The 26,339-nt window shown below is 39.0% G+C and overlaps 1 protein-coding gene across 3 annotated transcripts in view; it reads right to left on the bottom strand.

Moving 5' to 3' along the window:
• Positions 1-2,058: 2,058 nt before the first annotated feature.
• The window catches only part of LOC107805179 (uncharacterized), a 46,255-nt gene continuing 21,974 nt past the window's right edge, over positions 2,059-26,339 (bottom strand). For all 3 annotated transcript variants that reach the window (XM_016629172.2, XM_016629173.2, XM_075230739.1), the window contains exons 6-18: positions 20,520-20,703; positions 16,860-16,925; positions 11,119-11,349; positions 10,140-10,346; positions 9,683-9,986; positions 8,856-9,015; positions 8,637-8,745; positions 5,177-5,312; positions 4,707-4,762; positions 4,329-4,628; positions 4,114-4,236; positions 3,249-3,938; positions 2,059-2,433 (exon numbers count right to left, since the gene is read on the bottom strand). In XM_016629172.2, the coding sequence (XP_016484658.1) occupies positions 2,260-2,433; positions 3,249-3,938; positions 4,114-4,236; positions 4,329-4,628; positions 4,707-4,762; positions 5,177-5,312; positions 8,637-8,745; positions 8,856-9,015; positions 9,683-9,986; positions 10,140-10,346; positions 11,119-11,349; positions 16,860-16,925; positions 20,520-20,703 (2,740 nt within the window). In that variant the 3' untranslated portion in view covers positions 2,059-2,259. The remainder of the gene's footprint in view (positions 2,434-3,248; positions 3,939-4,113; positions 4,237-4,328; positions 4,629-4,706; positions 4,763-5,176; positions 5,313-8,636; positions 8,746-8,855; positions 9,016-9,682; positions 9,987-10,139; positions 10,347-11,118; positions 11,350-16,859; positions 16,926-20,519; positions 20,704-26,339) is intronic.

Raw genomic sequence — 26,339 nt, 5'->3', positions numbered from 1 at the left:
AATACTAACATAGCATATTGATATAGTAGTATATTTTATTATTATTATTTATTTGCGTATTAATAATGACTTCACGCACTCATTTTTAGTGTCGCGCACACACTATCATATAAGTAATGTGCGTCTATTAGGAGAGATTTCGATTGAGCGGTGTTCATAGGCTAATCCCTTAGTTCAAAATGTTTAAATAAAAAAATTTGACAGATTTGAGAGGCTGCCTATGTATTCAGCCTCTTTTTCGCTCCTTATAGAGTAGTTACTGGATTTCTCTATTGGTAGGATAATAAGACGCTGAATTACAGTTGAAAAGAAAGACACTGCTTCTCAGAACAGGGCAGCGCGGACCGCACAAAAGTGAGTGCGGCCGCGGACTGCCCATCACGGACCGCACAAAAATGGGACCGGACCCACGAACTAATGGTCCCGGGCTAAGTGGGCCTCTGTATGGGGATTTCGGACCTAGGAATGTGACCGGATATTTATTTTTAGGTCCGTAGTTAAATAAGGCTTGAAATGACGAAAATAGAAAATTTAAATTTGAAAATTTGACCGGGGAGTTGACTTTTTGATATCGGGATCGAAATCCGATTCTGAAAATTGGAATAACGAGTAGATGACAATCTTAGTAAAGTGCGATTTATTTTTCTTTTTCTGAATATAGCTCCGGAATAATTTAAAAATTTGTGAATCAATACTAGATATAGTGACATTTGCTGCAGTTTCACAAGTACAGTACTCTGTAGGAATGTACTTTAATACACTATCAACAACATACCCAGTATAATTTCACAAGAGAGATCTAGGGAGGGTAGTGTATACGCATACCTTACCCCTACCTGGCAAGGTAGAGGCTGTTTCTGATAGACTATCGACTCAAGAAAAGGTGAAGAGAGAGAGAGAGAGGAAGAAGACGAAGAAGAAAGAAAGAATAGGGGGACAAAGGACGATAAGGAAAATGGAAAAAAGACGACAACAACAACAAGTAAAAGAAAAAGTAGCATCAAATAGTAACAAACTGAAAAATACGATACACGAAGTGAACGAAAGAATAAGAAAATACTAGAGCAAAGAATACGGAAAAAAAAAACAAGAGAGCTACTAATACTACTAAAAAAGAACGGGGAATCTCGACTACCTACTAGCCTACTACCCTAATCCTCAACCTTCACACCCTTCTATCATGGGTCATGTCCTCAGTGAGCTGAAGTAGTGTCATGTGCTGCCTAATCACCTCTCCTCAATACTTCTTCGGCCTACCTCTACCCCTTCTCAGTCGCGCCATGGCCAGCTTCTCACACCTCTTAACAGGAGCATCTGTACTCCTCCTCTGCACATGCTCGAACCATCTCAGCCTCAACTCCCGCATCTTGTCCTTCACGGGGGCCACTCCCACTTTGTCCCGAATAACTTCGTTCCTATTCTTATCTCTCCTAGTATGCCCACACATCCATCTCCGCATCCTCATTTCTGTTACTTTCATCCTCTGAACATAGGAGTTATTGACTGGCCAACACTCAGCCCCATACAACATAGTAGGTCTAGCCAACACTCTGTAGAACTTACCCTCAAGTCTTGGTGGTACCTTGAGCCTCCATTTCATCCATCCCGCACCGATACGGTGGGAGACCTCATCATCAATCTCCCCGTTACCTTGGATTATAGACCCGAGATACTTGAAACTACCCCTCCTCAGGATCACTTGCATATCAAGCTTCACATCCACATCCGCTTCATGAGTCTCGTCACTGAACTTACACTCCAAGTATTCCGTTTTGGTCCTGCTCAACTTGAAACCTTTAGGTTGTAGGGTCTGTCTCCAAACCTCCAGCTTCGTGTTAACCCCGCTTCTCGTCTCATCAATTAGCAATGTCATCGGCAAATAACATGCACCATAGCACCTCCCCTTGAATGTGCCGCGTCAGCACATCCATCGCCAGAGCAAGTAAGAACGGGCTAAGAGTCGATCCCTGGTGCAACCCCATCACTACTGGGAAGTGATCCGAGTCACCTCCCATTGTCCTCACCCGAGTCTATCACCCTACTTTAATACACTATCAATTGAAGAGAAAGCAAAAAAGTGAAGTTTACTTGAGGAAAGAAGATTCAACTTACAACAAATCTGTTCTTCAAGTAAAGGTATTTGCACCTAAAGCGGCTTTCACTTCAGCGACATGCTTTATCAAGTCAAAGTTCCAAATTTGAAGAATTCCATGTGCTAAAAGTGAACAATGTAAAGGATTCTACAGAAGTTAAAAACAATCACTCCTCCGAAAATTGGGACTTATAGATATCAGATCCGGTGGTTGCTGCAGTTTTTGGGAAAAACCTTATGGAAAAAGAGTATGGCACGGCAGGAATAAGGTATTCATCATGAACACAAGGGGACCAGCTATCGTCTCCTCCCAGACCCATGTGCCGATGGTCAAGATGCACCTGAGATGCAGAAAATCAATGTCAAAATCCTATTAAATAATATCTAGATTCTATCTGATACGGCAGCAAAATGTTTTTCATAAATAAAAATACTTGAATCATTGTTGATTGGATATACAAGTGAATGGCATGTATAGTAGCGAGGGTGGAGGGTGCAGCATGGAGTGTGTTGTTAGGTGAGAGAGTAACATGGGGTAATGAGAGTTCTAATACAAATGTTAACACCCTTATAGGACATAAGATATTGATGTTAAATATTTTCTTCTAGAAACACACGTTCAAAAATATAAGACAATCAAACATCCAATCAAAAAAATGAAGGGAAACATTGTTCGAAATGCCAAATGGAGCCTTTGAAACAATAGGTTGTAAAAGGATAAGTAGCCACAACAAGCTAAGGGAGCTAGCGTCCACCCCATCGCTCTCCCAGGCACTCTAGGGAAACAAATACATTTCGTCTTTTTTTCTTTTTCCTTCATTATGATTACCGATACATCGTCCTATTAATGCACAACTTAATTCCAAATGCATCCTTCACCAAAAGAGGCAAGGTTAACTCTGCTTATATAGTTAGTACTGTTCTGACCCTTGAATCCAATTGATGGATATTGTAATTCTTGTGTCAGAGACCAAAGAGAAAGATGCTCATTCTCCGAAATGGTCCAAAAAGTTGGTTTTGCTCCTCGACTAGTAAACCAAAAGCCTCAAGTAAATTGTTTAAGAGGCAAAAATAGCCAGTGAAAGCTCAGATGAAGTGTACAAGAAAGTTAGAGTTGGAATGCAACAAAGCGTGCATAAGTCAAGAAATGAAGTACCTCGATGTTTTCACTTTTCCTGAGGTCCTCATTATGTGTAGTTCTCTCGAGCTCAGCGGTGCTGTAGTAGCTTGCATTCATTTGCATGGTTGGAGAGTCTCCATGCATGGAAGCATAAAGTCCCTCTCCATCTTTGTTTTCAAACGTCACCCATCTAATATCTGCTCTGCCTGAGCATTCCCCTGGAACAACATATGGCACGTGCATTTCGCCAACGGTTTGCTCATACATACTTAAATGAGCAGCAGATTTCCGGTCTGGGTAACATTCAAATGGCCCCCTTCCATACCATTTAACCTGGTCTATAGTTGAATCCAACTGAAATTCAACCCCGACACGTGGCAAAGGTGGAAGATCAGGACAGGGCTTTACATTGCACTCTAGCACAACATCTCCTGAACCATATATCAAATACGTCATGTCAACCTCAAAGAGAACACTGGAAGTTGCTGCATTTGAAGGAGTTTGCTCCTCTGCTTTTGCTATGCCATGATAAGTAGCTGATATTTTCACTTTGTGACTGTTCATACTTTCAATGGAGCAACTTTTGTTCACAAAGATTACCTTGTCAAGATTAGCAGCCTTCCACCTAGATAAGTAACTCAGAGGCCCTCCCCCTTTGTCATTATCTGTCGGTGCTCTCCAAAAGCATGGATAGATGCCTTTATTCATTACTGAAACTCCTTTAACCTGCAATCATTTTGGGGAATGGGTTATTTCCACATATGGTCATGTACAGCCCTCACTTGATAAGCTAGCCTTTGGGAGTTAGGCTCAAGGTCCATTTCTTTAAATAACTAAAATCATATAGCCTTCGATACAATATTGTACCAATGCTCAATTTATTGAAGGGCAAAGTAATTACCTTCCAGCCCTCTATACCACCAGTTCGTTTGTTAAATTTCAACTCCCACCAGTTGTTCTGGCCAACCTTTATCATGTCATCAAGAACTTCACCAAGTAAAGTCGCATCGGTGCTTTTAATGATCTAAGAAAATAACAGTAAAATTGTCAGTGATGTCTGAGAAAACAAAAAAGACTACCAGACACAATAAGAAATGTAAATTAAGAGCGACGTACACGAGGGACAACTCTCCTTCGGTTAGGCAACAGAACTTGTGTGGAAGAAATGAGGTGACCATTATTAGCCCACCGAGTAGAGTGCAAAAGCTTTGCTGTAATTGTTAAATAAATTTCTGTTGCAGTAGATGAAGTCCATGCAGAAAACCATGGGCCAGATTCCCATTTTGTTTCATGGCTTCTCTGGGGTTCTATGACAAGTAGAGGGAGGATCCCGGACCCAAGTTCACACCCATCGCCATGAAGTACCCAGTTAAACTCCAATGCTTGTGTAGTATCAAAGAAATGCATGTTTGTTATCTGAACAGAAAAGACTATTTATCATGTAAAAGATATTGATGTAAGTGAACAGAAAATTTAAGTGGTATACAAGATTACCTTAACAATGCCTTCTTTAACTGAGACCTTGATTGGCTGGTAAAGAAACTTAACCTCTGACAGCAAAAATGTTACAGTTAGACATGTTCAAGTTTAGCAAGCACCGGTACTTTTGTGAAATTCAGGTTACATCATCCAACGCAGAAAACATGCTCGGGCATAATTGTACATGCTTTGTGCATAGTCCCAATTGTTCCCTCCTTCCCCCTCCCCATAAATTTCCAGACACAACGGGAAAAACTTGCAAGACTCCCAACATATTAAAAGCTTTAACCCCAAAAGTACGCAAGAGAATACACAATTAAAACAACAAATTACTTATTCAACATTGCTTAATGTTCCATATTTTCATACCCTACACTTTTTGAAAAGAGGGTTAGTTAAAGTGACTTATTGTCTATTAGTCTTACAAAACTTTTTGTAAGACAAGGGAAAAAACAAATTATTGAACAAGAGAACTGTCGCCTCACCATGTAATGCAGGATGAGGACTTCGATCAGGCCATACAATACCATTTAGGCAAAAGTTTAAATCATTAGGAGTGTCCCCAAAATCACCTCCATATGCCCAGTGCATTTTTCCACGTGGACCCTCCTTCAATAATCCCTATTGAAAGTGCCAAATTATAGTGTTCAGTTAAAAAGGAAGCACAACTAAAATAACGAAAGATATAACATCTATATGACTACTACTTTCCGTGCAGGAGTTGAAGCTTTCAGTAACTGCGTAGGCTTCAAAATGTCACACAACAATTATGCGGCCAAATGGTTTTAGTTTGGTTCTCCCATCTCCGTGTGACAATGTTGCGAATAGCAACGACATGCCTTACAGCACGGAATGCTAGATCCAGATAAAAAATCTTGTGCTTTCTAAACAGGATTTAAGTATTTTTTTTTTTTTGATAAGGAACAGGATTTAAGTATTATATGAACCAATTCTGCTTTTTGCAATATACACGTAGACTAGAGAGACACCCACTAAGTTCTATTTCAACTAATTAGAGCAGGCATTAGTCGTAGTATTTGAATTTACATTCAACTATCTATCTTGATAGGAATCTATCTTACATGGAGTTTACATATCTGAAATGTCTTAGGTCAATAAACATACATTTGCACTTAACTCAAAGGAACAGATTGAAGCTATAAAAACAGAGTAACGATAATGTTTTGGAAACCAAGAAACTGTGAAAGATGTTGAGGAAACAACGGCAATGCAAATTATTTGAGTGAGTACATTAACTCCTCCAGGTAGTCTATCTATATTATTATAAAAGCATGAATACAATGTCAAGTGACTAAAACAGCCTTAAAAATAAATTTTACACTGGACAAATAGTCAATTGATTGTTTTCCTAATATTTAGGGCTTTGAAATGATTAAGGATTTGAAATCAATTTAATCTTTTTATATCTACAAAAAAAACCTACTGAAAGCCTGGGATGCCTCTCGGCTTTGGCAGAAACTAGCTCCTCAGTTTATTGCATAAGCCTCTCATATGTTTATTTTTCCTAAGGTAACAGAAGTTAGTTTAGTAAGAGATTGAAGGAACCAAAGAAAAGAGTATCCAAGGGATATTGTCTAGATCTTGCTTTGTTTCAGCAGACTCTAACCAGGACCAAATATTAATTGCTATTCACTGACACTGAATCAATTGACTGCTCGTTGTTGAATGAACTATTTTGAGATTTTAGAACTATATGCTAACATAAGTGAAGTGAAAAAGGTAATGAATTTTTATGAAATGAGAAAGCTGGCTTTAGAACATTTTTTCTTAAGGTAACTTTGAATTTTTTTTTTATTTTGGATAGTCCTACATTCTTTTTCTTGCAGGTTAGTATTACTATCATAGAATTATGGGATACTTCACCAAGTTGATTAAGAAGAAATTAAGAAAAGAAAATAGACTTGCTAAAGAGACAATATATGTAATTAATCCAAGAGGGCCTTGGGCAGCCAACACCAGTTAAGCGCCGAGATTGATTAATCTTTCTTAGTGACATTAATCTCACAGCTGTCGAGCCACGCTTACCAATAAAATCTTTTTGGTTTTCTTATTGTTTATCATGTTATCAAGGCTGATAATAAGCAGCTAAGAAGTACTTAATCTTTTTAAGTACTTAATCTTTTTACTTTATCAATTCTTTTTCTTGCAGGTTAGTATTACTATCATAGAATTATGGGATACTTCACCAAGTTGATTAAGAAGAAATTAAGAAAAGAAAATAGACTTGCTAAAGAGACAATATATGTAATTAATCCAAGAGGGCCTTGGGCAGCCAACACCAGTTAAGCGCCGAGAATGATTAATCTTTCTTAGTGACATTAATCTCTCACAGCTGTCGAGCCACGCTTACCCAATAAAATCTTTTTGGTTTTCTTATTGTTTATCATGTTATCAAGGCTGATAATAAGCAGCTAAGAAGTACTTAATCTTTTTTACTTTATCTTATGTGTTTCAAGAACTAGATCACAGAAAAAGAATTCTTTTCATATGGATCATGGAATATTCAAGAAAAAATACGAAACGGAAGGTCTGATATGGAGCCTCCAAATCTCCAATATATAATCCAAGGAAACTATCAATTACGATACATGTGGTAGAATGAAAAGCATAGCCAAATTAAAGCCTGCAGTCGGCAATTTAATGGGAACTAGCACCATAGACATGAAGATAAATGACTCAAGTTCTTTTGAGACTTATGCTTCTACGGCTAGTAATGTAGGTCTTCGAATTTCTAGCTTCCGTGTGTAACTTCTTTTTCTTTTTTTCAGTCACACGTGTGGATATAACACAAGATGAAGGAGAAAATAATAGAGTGCATTTAGATCATATTTTCAAATATCTTTAGAAAAGGCAACATAATTCACTAATAGAGCATTCTTTTATAATCTTGTCCTTCTCACTTTCTTAGATAGTAGCCGAAGCGATTGAACAAAACACACACGAAAAGAAGGATGAGAAGAACAAAAATAGCCATCATAAAATTGATTAATTATCTTTTGCAAGTTGATAGATATAAAACTTTATATTGAAAGAAAATAAAATAGTAAACCTATTTGTACTAAGTATAAAATTTCATTGTGAAAAAACTACCATGAGATCAGAAAAAACTAGATAGAGATGGGAGGACTAGATATTTAAAAAATATTATATCTTGCTTTTTGTGATCAACTTAATTTTTTTAAAATAAATTATTAAATATATATACTCGCTCGATCTATAATGTTGGATAGAATCTTATACTATAGTAACATATTTTTACCTTATAAAATAAATGTAATGTAATTACAAATGATATTACCTTATATTTCTTTGTGATGATTGAGATTGACTGGGAATAACGTGCAAGGCATGTTTACATGGACTAATATCAACAATTAATATCAGGAAGAATACTTCAATACTTTAACACCAAATAGCCTTTCACCACACATGTACTTTGTCAAGTTCATCATTTCTTATGTTTGTTAGTGTCTTGTATGTATCTAGACAAAGTTAAAATTCAACTTCCATTGCATACAAATTGGTCTTGATGAAAAATTTACACTCATCATGCTACTGAGAAACTTAGATCCGTCAAATGACTTATGTAATGATACAAGGATGATATGTAGAGGCTTTGACATAACATCATACATGTAGAAATTTTGATGAGTTAATGTGCTTCCAAACATATGTTTATCCCCGAATTCAACTTTCGCCTCTAGAAAATGAAGGATATCATTTTAAATATGTCCAGTCATTTTGAATTTTTGTATATACTAATGTATTAATATTTTTCGACATTTAAATTTGTTGTTATTTCATATAAATAATTGACTAATTAAATTATTACGGGCCTTTATTAAGTGCAACGCACGTTCGTAGAAACTAGTATTGTTAAAATATGTCCATAATTACAGGACCAATCCTAAATCATGAACAAACCTGATCAGCCCAATCCCATATAAAGCCTCCTTGCAGACCAAAGGTACTATCTATTGCTTCCCAGTATTTATGGAGATTCCCATTGCTGTTTCCCATTGCATGCGAATATCTGAACAGTTTTACACCAAGAATATGCAAAGTAAATTAATTGCATACTTTTAAAAATTAGAGAGCAGTGAAATTGACCGAGAAAAAGATATGGATAATGGAAGACCATACTCGCACAATATCAAAGGCCGTTGTTCAGTTGGATCTTTTGCTATTTCAACTATTTTGGACACACGTGCATACATGGGGCATACAATATCTGTTGAAGATGTCCTCGCTCCACCACCTTCATAGTGCACTGGTCTTGACGCATCTTTTTCTCGTACCCAACCTGGAAAGAGTCTCTAACTTGGTTGGTGAACATGACCAACTAAGGAGGGGGGGTTACTTACAAGGCTTTCATAGCCGGATACAAAAGCTAGTTTTTTTATAACTTGACACATCATGAAACAAGAGTGTTAATGTCTTTTGACCACCTAGACAATCCACTATAACACAAATATCACATGCAGGATAATAAAATATATTATGCACTTAGCCTCTGATCCTTGATATTTACTTTCTTCAATTGAGCATCCTCCTGACTTGGTTCTCTAAGGGGTATTTACAAACGTCAGCCAGTAACCTTAGTCATTCAGATATTTGTACTGTTCTGATCAATAAACTATAACCAAATCTACCTAGCAATTATGGGTGCAACCAATATATCAAACATGCCGTAGGAATGTTAGCGAAGTATATTAAAAGTGGTCCCTTCAGGGATGACTTTGTGGCTAAACTACTGTTCCTCTACAAGTAAGAGACATTAATTCTCCTACAGCTCAAATGGGGAAAACTGAAGAGTGAGTACCATCTGCTTTTGAAGTTGTGGTCACACATATATGCACAAGAAACAGTGTCCTTACAACCCTTGGAAAGCTTATTAGCACTTTACTTTTTGAAGAACAAAGAGTTCTCAAAACAGAAAATGGACAGTGAAAATATGGAAAGGTATATACCAGAAAGTGCTGCATGATTTGGTCCATAGCTTGCCTCATTCCCTATGGACCATATTACAATAGAGGCATGATTTTTGTCCCTTTCAACCATGGCAACCACACGATCCATCATGGAAGCAGCCCAACAAGATTCCTGTGTAGGATGCTTATAATTTGGATAATCAAAAAAACCGTGTGTCTCGATATTGGCCTCATCGATCATGTACATGCCAAACAGATCACACAACTCATACCAACGTTGATGCTGAGGATAATGGCTGTTCCTAACAGCATTAATATTGTTTTGTTTCATCAAAACCAAATCCTACAAGAAGTAACAGGATATATGATGTGTCTTCAACAGAAAACAGGATGATTTTAAAATGATAACCTATAAGCATGCCTGCAATTTTAAAGTGAAGAGAAATCCATAAAGTTTAAACAAAAAGAAAAAAGAAAAAGGAACCAACAAACATACCTTGACCATGCAGGACTCCAAGTTTGTCTTTCCAAGACGTGGATGGTGCTCATGCCTGTTCACCCCTCTTATTACTACTGGACGCCCATTTACTAGCAGTTGTTTTGGGGCTTTTGATATTTTTCTCATACCAACTTGGCATGATTCACAGTCAACCAAGTTCCCTGATGCATCTTTTAGGGTGACAACAAGAGTGTAGAGATTTGGCTGAACAGATAAATGAAATGGATAAGGCATTCTTCAAAGTTGCAACGAGAGCGTTAGAGTAAATTAAATCTATTTGAGGTCAGAGATGACCATCTGAAATTCAGTCCTGATAAATTGAAAGACTGAGCTCAATCCCTAGAAAGAGATGATTATAGGGTCAATTTCTGCAACTACAAGCCAAGTCTTGTCCTGCCTAAGCAACACGCCAAAGCTGATTTCCTAATACAATGTTAATTTTCAAATGTGAGATTGATAAAATCATGGAGAAGGCTGTGCATTCAATATCATGGTGTACTTAAAACCAATTTTGCTAAGGGGGCCTAAGAAAGAGTGAAGTTTATACACGGGGTATCAAAAGTTTTCCATCATTTCCTAGTTATAGCTGGAAATAAATCATGCAAATCTTAACTAAAGCTTCGGAATTCAATATATGACAGGGTCATTCAGAATATGGAAGCCGAATTTCATGATAAAGCATACAGGATAAAGATTCATTGCACTTTAAGCTTACCTGCAAGGGTGTGCAGGAGAAAAAGCCGACTACCAGATTACAATGAATGATTAACATTGAACTAGTGCTACTAATATGTAATGGAACATAGTAATAGTGCTAATCCAGAAGACTACATCAAATGAGTTTTGGGTGCAGCATCTGATGAGTTCAATAATTGCATTTAGAAAAATATATGCCCAATATGAAATAACAAACAAGGAAAACAACATTGTAAAACATTATCATGTTTTGGATTTAAAGTTGAGAAAAATCACTTACTTGCTCTGCAGACCAAAGTTTAGGTGCTTGCACCTTCCCCACAAGCATGTAGCCTTTAAATCCCAAACAAGGATCAGAAGACAGAGCTAACTCTAGATGAGCAATGCTAGCAGAAAGCAAATCAATATGGTCAGAGCAGCTTAGCCAATTTCCGCTGTCATAGAGTGAAGCTTCAATAATGAAGTCGATGATGTCGTTATTCTGGAAAGAGTTATCAATCTTCACTTCCACCTGCATTATGGACATAATAAGGTAAAATTAGCAAAGTTATGTCATGAGCTTTCAATATTTCCTCCTAAAAAAATGACATGATCAAATTTTAGTCCTTTCAGAAAACCTTGACCTACTGCCTAAAGTGACAAAAGATTCTCCCTGTAATGATCAAACCAGTATAAGCTGTAGCAACTTTATAATTATTAGAATCAGAAGTGGCATCCTTTCAACTACTGTATTTTTCACATTAGTGACTTTCTTCTTGAAACTTCTCTGCATAGCTCAATATCAATTCATCAAAAGCAAAAGTAATAACAAAATAAAATAAAACCATCTATTCAAACATTTTGCTTACTGTATTACACTCTAAATATTAGGATGAAGGGAAATGGAAATTAAAAACAAAATGATGTATTGCAAGTCTAACAAGAAATTCAAATTTGTGATATAACCATAGAGATTATTACATGATGTGTCCTTCGTGCTCGTTATCATATTACATTGTAGTTACATTGTTTGCTACTTGGTTGCTTTATCTTATCTCCACTGTTCCTTGAGCTGAGGGTCTATCGGAAACAGCCTCTCTATCTTTTAGGTAGGGTTAAGGTCTGTGTACACACTACCCTCCCCAGACCCCATTTATGGGATTACACTGGATTTGTTGTTGTTGTTGATATAACCGTAGAGATTTTATATACCAGTAGAAAAATAAAGAACTTAGTTCTTTTTTATTTAATTTTTATTTTTATTTTGTATAATATTGGGCTGAGAGAAGCTTCAATGAAGTTATATAGACAGTGCAGATTCATATAACTGACACCAACTTGCTTGGGATTGAGGTGTAATTGTTGATTAAAGAGGTCCAATCTCTAGATGTCCACATTTGAGGACAACTCTGTTGACCAGCAGGATACCAACATAAGCAAGAAAATTTAGTTACTTATTTTGTCAGCAGCCAACCAAAAAAGAAAAAAAACAAACCCAACCAAAAAGGGCTAACCTGTGGCTACTTCTGTCTCCCAAGAAAACAAAAGAAATAAAATAGCACAAAAAAGAAATGAAAGTAAATGGAAAGAGGGTAAGGTAACACAAGAGAAGCACAAGACTTCAATCCTCTTAAATAAGGAAATAATAACAAGGGAAACCAATCGTTGGAAATTGGTCGTGTGCTGTCTGACACAATATGAACATAAGGACAAAACAAATGAAAAGCTATCCTTATAATCACTTACTTTTTTTTTATAAGATAAATTATATTAATCAAAAGGGGAGAGAACTCCCGTATACACGAAGTATACCAAAAAGTAGAGAATTTACAGCAGAACATGATTCTCTACAAAAGACACCCAATCTTCTATACCAAAAAGCGATCAAAGATAAAAGACTACTCCTAAGATGTGAAAAAGGAGACTCAATCCCCTCAAAAACTCTCCTATTTCTCTCCCCCAAACTATCCACATGAGAGCTAACGGGGCGAACTTCCACGCCTTTTGCTTTCTTCTTCTACGGAAACCGGCCCAGCTATATAACATTTCTTTTACAGTGCTTGGCATCACCCATTGAACACCAAAAAGATTCAGGATTGCCCTCCACAAAGCCGAGGACATAAGGCAATGCAACAAAAGATGATCAACTTCTTCCCCTGAGCTTTTACACATGTAGCACCAACTACCAAGTGTAATTCCTCTCTTTCGAAGATTTTCAGCAGTCAAGATCACTCCCCTCGCCGCTAGCCATGCAATAAAGCACACCTTCGTCGGCACCCTAGGAATCCAAATCGAGGAGTATGGAAAAGTAGCCTCCTCTCTCACCAACATACTCTGGTAAAAGGACTTTACGGTGAACAAACCATCGCCACGCAAACCCCATCTCCAAGAATCACAAGATGGCTGGGGCCTGTCTTGCCCATATAGCAATGTCAACAAATCTTGGAGCTCCGCAATCTCCCAATCTTGCATGTTCCTTCTAAATGAGAGGTCTCATACTACCCCCTTCATGCTCCTTACGAATCTATTAGACCATCAATTCCTTCTGGTTTGAAACTATGAAGACGTGGGGGAAGGAGACCCTCAGAATACCCTCTCCACACCATCTATGATTCCAAAAGCTGATTCTCCTTCCATCTCCCACCCTGTAAGTGATGTTGCCACTGAATGCTTCCTAATTCTTCATGATTCTCCTCCACATGCCACACCCGAAATGATTGCCTTGGTCCTCCAACCCCCTCCCGTAGAATCGTACTTTTCTACTATGACCTCCCTCCATAGAGTATGCTCTTCTATCCCGAATCTCCATAGCCACTTCCCCAATAAAGCTCTGTTGAATACCCTAAGATCTTTTACTCCAAGTCCACCCCACTTCTTTGGGGAAGTGACTGTCTGCCAATTCACTAGATGAAACTTTCTAGTTCCATCCGCCGCATCCCAAAGAAATTTCCTTTGAAACCGCTCCAGTTTTTCTGTGATGCTCACCGGAGCTTGCAACAGGGACAAGTAATAGGTAGGCATACTCGATAAAGTGCTTTTAATAAGCACTTCCTTACCGCATTTTGACAAATACTGTTTCTGCCAGCCTGCTAATCTTTTTTCAACCCTTTCGATCACGGGATTCCAAACCGTAGTATCCTTATGCGAAGCGCCCAATGAGAGGCCCAGGTAAGTAGTGGGAAGGGAGCCCACCTTACATCTAAGAACATAAGACAAAGCATCAATATTAGCAACCTCACCCACCGGAAAAATCTCACACTTGCCGAGGTTGATTTTGAGTCCTGATACTATCTGAAACCACTGTAGGACCTGCTTCAGATAGGTCAACTGATCCATATCGGCATCACAGAAAACCAGGGTGTCATCCGCAAAAAGCAAATGAGAGACTCTTCGGGTACTGAGCACCCCGATCGGAGCTGAGAATCCTCTCAAGAAGCCTCCGCCGGCCGCACGATCCATCATTTTACTCAAAGCATCCATCACTAGAATGAATAGCATGGGGGATAGGGGATCTCCTTGCCTGAGACCCCTGGAGCTGCCAAAGAAACCACACGGGCTACCATTAACCAGGACAGAGAATCTAACTGAGGAAATGCAGAACTTGATCCATCCCCTCCATCTTGCCCCAAACCCCATCCGCATCATAATGAAGTCCAGGAACTCCCAATTGACATGGTCGAAAGCCTTCTCAAGGTCCAACTTGCATAGTAACTCGGGTTCTCTATTTTTCCTTCTGGAGTCTACAAGTTCATTTGCCACCAAAGCAGCATCCATGATCTGCCTACCTTCCACAAACGCATTCTGGGAGGACGAAACAGTCACGTCAAGAACCTTCTTAAGTCTGTTGGAAAGCACTTTAGAAATAATCTTGTAAATGCTCCCCACGAGACTAATAGGCTTGTAGTCTCTGATACAAGATACACCTTCTTTCTTAGGCACAATAGTAATAAAAAAAGTATTGATACTTCTCTCGAAAACACCATTCACATGGAAGTATTCAATGGCTTCCATCAACTCCCCCTTGATGGTGTCCCAAAAGAGCTGGAAGAAGGCCAAGGAGAAACCATCAGGCCCGGGGGACTTTTCACCAGCACAACTCGACACAGCCTCGTGCACCTCCTCCTCCTCGAAAGCCCTTTCTAGCCACTCACTGTCTCCCTCCCCTATGTGGTTAAACTCCATTCCCCAAAGTCGGCCTCCAACTAACTTCCTCTTTGTATAAGTTCTCATAAAACCCCATTATCGCCCCTTTTACCTCCTCCTCTCTCTCAATCCTCACCCCTAGCAGTCTAAGGACTCTATGAAGTTTCTCCTTCGATTTGCAACTACCACCCTGCGGAAAAACTTGGTATTCGAATCTCCCTCATTTAACCAAAGCGCCCTCGATTTTTGCCGCCAACTAGTCTCCTGAGCTATTGCTAACTCGACTATCTCCCTCTTAACCTCCCCCAATCTCGCTTTCTCAGATTCATCTAACTCTCTCGCCCCTTACCCTCTTTCTAATTCTCCAATTCATGCATAAGCTCCCTCATTTTAACCCCTACCCTCCCAAAAAACCTCCTTATTCCACCTAATAATATCTCCCTTGAGCAATTTAAGTTTCTTCGAAAGACGGAATGAAGGTGTCCCTTATACCCCGTAGCTTGTCCACCATTCTATCACTTTGTCACCGAATCCTGGCACTTTCAACCACATGTTCTCGAATCGGAAGGGAGCACGCACCCCCCTCTCTGCATCCATTTAGCAAAATAGGCAAATGATCTGAAGTCAGCCTAGGTAAAGGAATCTGCAGCACATTTGGCACCAGCTCATCCCATGAGGGCGATATCAGGAATCTATCAAGTCTAGACCTTGAGTTGGAATCCTCCGCCCTAGCCCAAGTAAACCTTTCCCCTGACCGAGAAAGGTCAATGAGAAAGTGATCATTGATGAAGTCATAAAACTCCTCCATGACCCTCGAAATCAGACTACACCCCAATCTCTCATCCGGGAATCTAATAGTGTTAAAGTCTCCCCCTAGAACCCATGGAATGTCCCATTCCCCCATCACAATGGCCAGTTCCTCCCAGAAAGACTCCTTGGACCCTTCTCCTACCGGTCCGTGCACTCCCCCAAATCCCCACTCCACCCCACTCATTCTATCTTTGACAAGAGCTGCTAAAGAAAAAACTCCCTTCTTAATCTCCTTTACCTCCAAGCTTCTATCATCCCACATTAGAAGAATGCCCTCGGCACTTCCCACTACTGGGACTCAGTCATATTTTACCCAACTACCTCCCCAGACACTCCTCACAATCACATCCGACAAAACTACCATTTTTGTCTCCTGAAAACAAACTAGGTTAGCACCCCACTCTCTAACTCCCACTTTGATGATGGCCCTTTTGTTTGGGTCATTCATCCCCCATATAATCACTTACTATATGGACTAACTTACATTCTTCTTCTAAGTAAGTCAAAACAAAGTCTTAATGCCCAAAAAAGGATCAGCCAGGAAATGAGAACCAACTAAAGTTAGTGAAACATTGGGGAAATTCTTAACCTGAGATGCAAATAAAGATTGACAAGATATATTGACACGCAAAAACAATACTTGAAACACAATAAAGCCTGGGGCTTTGATCTAGTAGTAAGAATGCAGCTTGAGATATGTGGAGTAGGCACATGTCACGAGTTCAAACCCTGCAACAAAAGCCTGGTATTTAAGTGGAGAAGGCTAGAGGGGCGTCCATTATCCACTGAGTTTCAAACGGTGCGCCACTGGTCATCAGGGATTTCTCGGTTATCCAAAAACAACAGTAAAAATAGACGGTTCTATCAGGCTTAACATTTATTAGCAAATATATAGATCTCTAGGCATTTTCTCACAGACACCTGCCTCTCTGCCTTCTCCACATCTAGTAGGGTGATGATGGTTTCTAAATTCCAGAAAATTTCCCCATAAATCGGTGACAGAACTGTATACATTGTATGATATACTGCACAAGTAGGACAATGAAAAAGAATGGGAATATACGAAAGTCATTGGGGTGTTATGATTACCTCTACGTCTGCATAAGAAAAATCTTCGGGCATGTTTGTTCTAAAGAAATAGTCGGCAATAAATGTCTGCATCAGAAAAGTTAAGTAAGAAGTCACCAATGACCTAGCCAAAACATAGAATGCCAATAATAAAAGACAGAGAACAGTAAGAAGGAATACATGTCAGTCATAGTGATACAAAGAATGGTAAAAAGGAGAAGAGTTGTTCTCAACCAAAACATGGCATAAAGTCTTAACAAAACAAACTTCCCAAGATTCCTACACACTTGCCAAAAGTGTAATGAAAAAGAGGGAAAACTGAACATGACACACAGAGATCAAGTTATGCCGGAATTAGCAGAGCAGGTATTAGCAATGCAGGGATTGTTATGCAAGAATTAGTTATGCAGAGACTGTAATGTCGGATTTTTTTCTTGTCAGACATTTAGTTTGATCAATTACAAATTAATATATAGTGGATAATTTAAAATATTTGTTTACTTGCAAAATAAAAGTTTGTTCACTATTACGAAGGTTAGTTGTCATTTTAATGTTTTAATCCAGGTATTATTTAATACCCGTAGTTTTATTCCACATTCTATCCCGCATAAAATAACACATAAATTTTTTCATTAACTTATGTGGGCATTCTGTATGAAGAAAAGAAGAAAGCAAACAAGCTAACCAAACTTACATATGCTATGCTGGATTTTATACCAAGATTACCTCTCCTTAAAACACCAACCAAACAATGTACTATATGATGCTGATTTTTATACATAGATTAACTCTCATAAAACACCAACCAAACGGCACCTAAATTTATGTACAAATTGGAACAATGATGTCTTCAAACCTTTTTGAATTAAATTTTACACATTTAGAAGCTATATAAACATATTACAAAATCAGAGTTTTTAAAAGTTTAAAGTATTCAAAAACTTTGAAATCTCGTAGTCAAAATATTCTTTTTTTGGATGAAGTAAGTGGAACTCATTAATTGAAAGTATCCCGTGGATGCAAAAGTTACAAGTCAAGGAAAAAATTGTTTGACTAACCAAATGGTAATAGTAACATTCTTTCCTGGATGGAATACAAATAAAAACCAGTCAATCAATTTCAAATCCAATAAAAAAGCTACTAGTCAATGGTTGGTCGAACTGTACAGGGATAGGAAGAAGGATTTGCACATGGTGTTTATTGACCTAGAAAAAACATATGACAAGGTCCTTAGGGAGGTCCTTTTGGAGATGCCCGGAGGTGAAACGTGTTCTGGTAGCGTATATTAGGGTGATTAAGGACATGTAAGAGAGAGCTAAGACTCGGATTAGGACTGTGGGAGGGCGATTCAGAGCATTTTCCGGTTGTTATGGGGTTACACCAAGCATTTGCGCTCATCTCGTTCTTATTTGCTCTGGCGATGGACGCACTGACTCACCATATTCAAGGGGAGGTGCCATGGTGTATGTTATTCGCTGATGATATAGTTCTGATTGATGAGACGCGAAGCGGTGTTAACGAGAGGTTGGAGGTTTGGAGACGAAAGCTTGAGTCTAAAGGTTTCAAGTTGAGCAGGACCAAGACAGAATACGTAGAGTGCAAGTTCAGCGGCGTGTCATGAGAAACAGACATGGACGTGAGGCTTGCCTCTCAAGTCATCCCCAAGAAAGGGAGCTTTAATTACCTAGGGTCGGTTATCCAGGGGGATGGGGAGATTGACGAGGATGTCACGCACTGTATAGGGGTGGGGTGGATGAAATGGAGATTAGCGTCTGGCGTCTTGCATGACAAGAAGGTGCCTCTGGAACTTAAAGGCAAGTTTTATAGAGCGATAGTTAGACCAGCCATGTTGTATGGTGCAGAGTGCTGGCCAGTCAAGAATTCTCATATCCAGAAGATGAAAGTTGCAGAAATGAGGATGTTGAGATGGATGTGCGGGCACACTAGGCTGGATAAGATTTGGAATGAAGATATCCGGGTGAAGGTTGGCGTGGCTCCTATGGAAGACAAGATGCGGGAAGTTAGGCTTAGATGGTTCAGGCACGTGCGGAGGAGAAGCTTGGATGCCCCGGTAAGGAGGTGTGAACGGTTGGCCTTGACGGGTATGAGAAAAGGTAGATGGTGACCTAAGAAGTATTGGGGAGAGATGATCAGGCAGGACATGGGGCGGCTGCAGATTTCTGAGGACATGGCCCTTGATAGGAAGTTGTGGAGGTCGAGTATTAAGGTTTTAGGTTAGGAGATAGGAGGCTTGTCTGTTAATGTTGTGTTTTACGCTTGTTGTGTTTTACGCTGCTAGTGGCTCCAGTTGTGTCCTTAGTACTTCATTAGGGTTGTAGGTTAGGTTGTAGGAAGCTAGTCTGGTAGTGATTTGTTTTAGTATGTTAGTGGCTCTTGTTTATTACTCTATTGCGTCTATAGTACTGTGCCATTATTACTGCTTAGTGTTATTGCTTTCCTCTCTATTTCTTGGTTATTGTGTTATTGATGTTATCTTTTCTGGTTTCTTTTGTTGTTACTGCTGCATAGTCTCGTTCAATCTTCTTGTGCCGAGGGTCTATCGAAAACAACATCTCTACTCCTCCGGAGTAGGGGTAAGGTCTGCATACACGCTATCCTCCCCAGACCCCACTTGTAAGATTTCACTGGATTGTTGGTGTTATACTAGTCAAAGAAACAAATTTTTTTTAATGAAGTGGAACATCATTAATTGAAAGCATCCGGTGGATGCAAAAGTCACAAGTCAAAGAAATGATTGTTTGACTAACCAAATGGTTATAGTAAGATTCTTTCCTGGATGGAGTACAAATAAAAACCAGGTCAATCTATTTCAAACCCATTTAAACATTCTGATTCAGATGCAATGATGTAATTTTGAGTTTTTACTTAAATTTTGTGTTTACTTTTTCTTATACTACTAAATTTCTAATTTCTTGTGCTCAGTCACTAACATAATCATCCATAACATTTCTTATCAATTCATACAGTACTTTGCTAGCTACATTGTTTAGTTCTGCCCTACTCTATCAGATGGAGTCCATGAATGCTGAAGCATTGGTATCACATACTGAAGTTCCAACAAAGCAAAGTGAAGCCCAGCATGAATTGCACCTAACTTCAGGGTTTAAGTGTGCCTCGAGCACGTCATAGTTCAAGACTTTCAAGTCACATTTGTACTCTACCATGGCTAAATCCATACCTAGTCACCATTTATTTCTACCTCTACTTTTATTCAAATTCGCTTTCATCGTTTATTACTTCTTTTGTAAAAATAAGAAGTAAAGGTTCCAAATTCAAGATACTAAAATTTTCGAACTAAACCAATCGCTTTTTCAGGAGCTGAGGTTCTGGTAAGGAGAGTGTTTTACCTTTTTCTATAAGGAGAGGTTTTGCCTTCTCCTAGATGAAGGAGAAAACAAAAGCGGGAAAAGGGGAGATGGTGAACACAGAGAAGGTGATCCTACTGATGGCAAGTAAGATAAGAAGGACAAAGTAGCCGGAGGCAGGGGATGGGAGGTAAGTCTTTAGCCAAAGGGGTACAGTTGTTTCTTCTATATTTATATCATTAACATTCAGAAAAAAGGAGGACAGACATGAAAAACACCTAGGAAATTAGTTTTCTTATCATTACCTGTATCCAGATTCCGAAAATAGTTACAGAGAAAAAGGAAAAGTTCACACCTTAGGCTTTGCTAGAAGCAGCACATCGCGGTGTATGCCCGACAACCACCAATGATCCTGATCTTCAAGATAGGAACCATCACTCCATCTCATCACTTGAACAGCCAGACAATTTCTTTTCTCTGACCCGCATGGATGGCAAAAACCTGTGATCTCAAATTCGGCAGGGAGTCTGCTATCCTGACTGAACCATTCAATAAAAGTTACATCAATCATCCATTACAAAGATCCATGTAACTAAGACTTTTGTCTGTACTTTAGCTTCAAGCCTCTCAGTTCAGCATGAGATAACATCATAATTGGTATACCGTGTTTGAAATCAAACGAAAACAAGTAAAAATCAAACAAAAGAGAGTAAATATCATCATAAGCTAAATGAAGGAGTTGAGATATATAACATTGTTGATGGCATAATGAAGAACCCCGGAAACAATCTATGTACTTGGAATGTATTAGGAGTCAAAAGTCCAAGAGAGTGATTACCAACAAGAATACAACTATGAGGTGAAGTCAAGAACTTCTAAACTTATTTAAACACTCACAGCAGCTTTCTACATAATTGTAGAAGCACCATCTAACCAAATTGTCACAAAAAATGGGTGATTCAGCACTAACGGGAAATATCAGTGTGACAAGACATAATGCCACAACCTCAGGTTCGAAGTTCTTTATAGCGTTGACCCATTTCTACAGTTAGAAGAACAGTGAGGTGCCCTGTATTAGGACGATAGAAACTTCAAGTCACTTCCATATAGACGTATTGCGACAAATGATAGTGCCCATCAGAAGAAATAAAACACTTGAAGAAGAGTCTGGATAGATCTGAACTGAAGCGATGCTAGAAAGGAGAGTCACGCATCGCATGAAGAATAAAAATGTCCAAGCTAGAAAGGGCAGTGAGGTTGTTCGTTAAAAATTAGGACTTGCTATAAATAGAAATTTTTACCATTTGTATGAGAACATCAGCTTTCATAGGGAAATTGTACTTGTCAGTTGACAATGAAGATTGAAGAAGCTTTCCAAGCATGGGACACTTAGTTTGCAATTTCTTCCCTCTTCAATTGCCATTCATGGGACTTATATTCTCAACACTTGTAATATTCTTAATTCCATGAGTAGCTAAGCTTTATGCTTAGGTCTTATGATGAACCCTCGGACGTAACTATGTAATGAATGTGATGACCACGCACAATTCTTATTGGGTATTTGATTAGAAGTTCTATTTGGCATTATCAATTTGGTATGGGCTCTACTTAAAATGGTTTTAGACTATATTTGACTTGAGAAATGAGATTTTGAGTTGGAAAAGGAATAGCGCATGAGCGCAACTAGAACAATTAATTAAGAAATTAATTAGGGATTTAGTGACTTTGGTGTACACACTTCAAAGCATTCCAAAACGGTTCACTAATCCAAGGACAATCCCGTTTTTCTTAGTTTTGAGTTCCTCTTTTCCACTTATTCAAAAGCCTCGACATTTGTTGCACCTTTTTTAGCCATTATCGTCTCTTTTCTAATATATTCGGGCGGTAAGGGTTCCCCTTCCTCTTCCACCTTTCCCCTTGTTGAATTATGTAACATCTCATCTAAAAGCTAAGCTTCAACTATTATAGTCTGTATACTTTTATTAATTATGTCCTCAAGATGGTCCTTAACGGCCTGATTCTCCTTCATGGGTCAAGCATGTGAAATACTTTTTGATAATGGATGGTGGTGAAACTTGAACTAAGAAACACTGCATGTTCTTATACCATGTTGACTTATGTGACCATCTCATCTAAAAGCTTAAGTTGTTATAGAGCATATGTTTTTATTCACTTCATTATGCTTCAACACCCCTCACCCTTTTCTCCTCCCTATTCTTCCCCACCTCATCTCCCTTTCTCCTCCTAACTCCTTCATCCTTTCCCTTCCTCCTCTCCCCTTATCCCCATCTCCATCACCCATTTCACCTACGAAATCTCAGCTCAAAACACCCGATACAACCATAGCCTAATATCATGCTTATCGTCCTTAATAAGTACCAAAATTGGGATTCTCTCCTCTGCTCTCAACACCTTAATCCTAGATATATTAGACATGCTACACATGACATCCCCAAAACCACAAATACGTGTTTTGGAACTCCAGCGATGTTAATGACACAATCCATTATTACACTCTCCTTTATTGCCCTGGCTTCCACACACTAAATTCACTCACTCCATTATTACAATTTTAAGAATTATCTCCCCATCCATCTTGGCCTTCATAGAGGACTCTCATGGCTTCCTTTCCATTGGCAAAGCGAAAGATGAACTTGGAGTCCCCTAACAGCCAAACCTTTAGACCCTTTCTTAATTCTCCAAGCCTTCATTGCCCACACAACTTTTGACGAACTAGCCTATCTAACGAAGCCTTCAACCAAGCAAGTTATCAAAAAAAAATCTCTTTTGTGTGTACGCATGAGGCACACAGAAAATAGGTTCTTTATCCAATTTTCTACAGCTTCCCTCCAAGTCTAGCACTAGCCATGTTAAAGCATCCTTGTATGTATGCGGCTTGAGCTTGTGAGACATTAAAGGGGAAAAAAGCCATCCTTCTAGCCATTTTCAGTAAACTCTACTATCTGTCTGTTTTATCGTGAGCATATTGACCCACAAACAGTAAATACCTCATTGAAAAGTTGTTAGAATCCGACTCACAAACTTGCAAGTGTAGTACAATCGTCGAAATTCTCTTATCGGCATGTGAAAGAGTGCAGAAAGTGTTTGCAGCAGTTGGAGATTATTGCGGTGGCTGGATCCAAACAGAAGAAGAGACAGAGATTCGAAATCATCTAAAATGGGCAAGGTTGAAAGTTAAAGGGGATGGTGGCGCTATTCCGAAGGCAGTGAATGTGGAATGTGAAGGAACAATTTTCACGATTCAGATTTGGTGTGTCACCGGTAAGGACCCGTACCAGAGAAGATGGGTTGATAGCTTTGGAACGCTGGGTTTCAAAGGACAATACAACTGGCAAGGGAGGGGCTCAAGATACTGAAAAAGTGTTAGGGCACGTGGATTGTTCAAAAGGTTCTGAATCCTTTAATAAATCATGTGACCATACACGTGAGAAGGTTACCCATTTGATCTGTAGCGAGGATTTGGGCCATAATAATATTACAAAATCTTTGGGCCCGGATATTTTAGCCCAATGCATCTCAAAATCTATTAATGAGATCTCTGCAGAGTCCAAGATAGATATTTTAAATGAGGAGATCGAGGCTAATGAATCTCTTCCACCACAGGAGACCCAAACACCGATACTTCTTAAAGCAATAACATCGAAAGAAACAGAGGGAGAAGCAGAAGAGAGAAGAGAGAGACAATGGGGAATTTCAAAGTGATTTATCAAAGGATAAAGAGCCTATGTCCATTATTTCAGTTGATTGTTTTACAGCAACAGAGAATCAAGAAGAGGGCAACATGCACATGAGAGAAATGGGCGAAGTGAATGGCCTGGCAATTGAAGAGGCAGTACCATTGAGCACACATGTTCATGTAGAAGAAACAGACCCTGATTTTGACACTCCAATTTGGGTACATCAAAATATCATCAGATTAAGCAAGGAGTTTGGGCTGGATTTTAAAGGAAGCAGTTGAATTATTTATGAAAATTGATAGAAAAAGGCAAATAAACAGGGAGGGATCTAGCTCATTGTTACCAGACACGCCTAAAAAGAAAATTTCAAAAGAATTGAAGAGTCTAGACATTGGTAGCAATTTTAAAAGCAATGGCACACGAAGCAAGGGAGGTATCACACTTATCCAGAATAGATGAAGGTAAACATTGTCTCATGGAACGTGAGGGGGTTGAACCGTAAGAAAAAGAGGGATATGATCAAGAGCTTGATTCAAAGTTGGAGAGCAGACGTTTTTTGCTTTCAAGAATCCAAATTAGAAGGGGACGTAAGGAATGTAGTTAAAGAGCTATGGGCAAACAGATGGGTGAAGTTTGCACGGTTAGAAGCTAGTGGGCCTAGGGGCATAATCATGTTGTGGGACAGCAGAATTTGGGAGGGGGAGATCAGTAGCTTGGGTCTCATTGTATTACTTGCAAATTCACCGATAAAAACCAGGACTTTACATGGCACTTATCTTGTATCTATGCTCCAAATGATATGAAGGATAGGGAAGAAGTTTGGTGAGAATTGGGGGCAGCCAGGGGTCTTTTTACTGGGCCATGGGTGTTATGTGGGGATTTCGACACTGTGAGATTCCCTTCTGAGAAGAATAATTGTAACAGATTCACCAGAGGAATGTCTGATTTCTCTGAGTTTATTGAGGATATGGAATTGGAAGATCTTCAACTTTCAGGAGGAAGGTTCACATGGAAGAAGGGGGGGAAAGACATGATATAGCAGCTAGAATTGACAAATTTCTTATCTCTGAAGAGTGGGTAGCAGCTTTCAAGAACATAAAACAATCTATTCTACATAGAGTCACTTCTGATCACTCATCATTGTTACTAGAGTGTGGGAACTGGGAGCCGGCGAAGTCTTATTTTAAGTTTGAAAATTGGTGGCGGCAAACAGAGGGTTTCAAAGAAAGGGTTAAAGATTGGTGGGACTCTTTTTCTTGTGAAGGACGACCTGATCATATCTCTTGCTTTTAAATTGAAAGCCCTGAAGGAGAAACTTAAAGAGTGGAGCAGATCTTTGCAGGGTAATTTGGAACTGCAAAGACAAAACATCCTTACACAACTAGCTGAATTGGAAGAGATACAAGAGCAAAGAATATTGAATGATGAAGAAGTACACCTAAGGGATGTCCTATCTGTGGAGTTAGAGGAAAATGCTAAACATGAGGAGGTGGCTTGGAGGCAAAGATCCAGGGCACTATGGCTCAAGGAAGGAGATAGCAATACTAAGTTCTTCCATAGAACTGCAAATGCCCATAAAAGATACAACTATATTGATCAAATTGTAGTAGAATGGGTTACTTTAAAAGATCCAGCTGATATTAAAAGGGAGATAGTTTCCTTTTATCACAAACTTTATGCAGAATCAGAGGAATGGAAACCACATGCTAGTTTCAAAGAATGTCCTATGATTAGTGCAGAGGAAAATCAAATGCTGCAAAATTCTTTTGAAAGACAGGAAATATGGGAAAGTGTGAAGGCTTGTGCAGGGGATAAGGCCCCTGGTCCAGATGGATATTCTATGGCTTTCTTTATACATTGTTGGGAGGTGGTGAGGGTGGAAGTGGTTCCATGAACAAGGTTTCTTTGAAAAAAGTTTTAATGCTACTTTCATAGCATTAATTCCCAAGAAGATAGGTGCCAAGGAGTTGAAGGATTTTAGACCTATTAGCCTGATAGGTAGTGTTTACAAAATCATTTCAAAACTTTTAACAGAGAGACTTAAAAAAATGGTACATAAGGTGGTGGATGCCCAACAGATAGCCTTCATAAAAGGAAGACAGATAATGGATGTCATCCTTATAGCAAATGAATGTGTAGATGCAAGGATAAAGAGTAAGAAATCTGGTATATTATGCAAATTAGACATTGAAAAGGCTTACGACCATCTCAACTGGAAATTCCTTTGGGGGTTGCTTGAGAAAATGGGGTTTGGTGGCAGATGGATTAATTGGATCAGGTTTTGTACTAGCACAGTTAAATTTTCAATCTTGATAAATGGCTCACCGACTGGATTCTTTGTATCTGAGAGAGGTCTTAGACAGGGGATCCCATATCACCTTTCCTATTCATCCTAGCCGTGGAGGGTTTAAATGATTTGATAATAACAACACAGACCAACAGTTGGATAAGGGGCTTTATTGTGAATCCCAGGGCTG

Source organism: Nicotiana tabacum, chromosome 15, assembly GCF_000715075.1.
Source record: "Nicotiana tabacum cultivar K326 chromosome 15, ASM71507v2, whole genome shotgun sequence".
In the NCBI taxonomy this organism is placed as follows: Eukaryota; Viridiplantae; Streptophyta; class Magnoliopsida; order Solanales; family Solanaceae; genus Nicotiana; species Nicotiana tabacum.
Note: the sequence above shows the minus strand (reverse complement) of the source record. Positions and strands in the feature narration are given on the sequence as shown.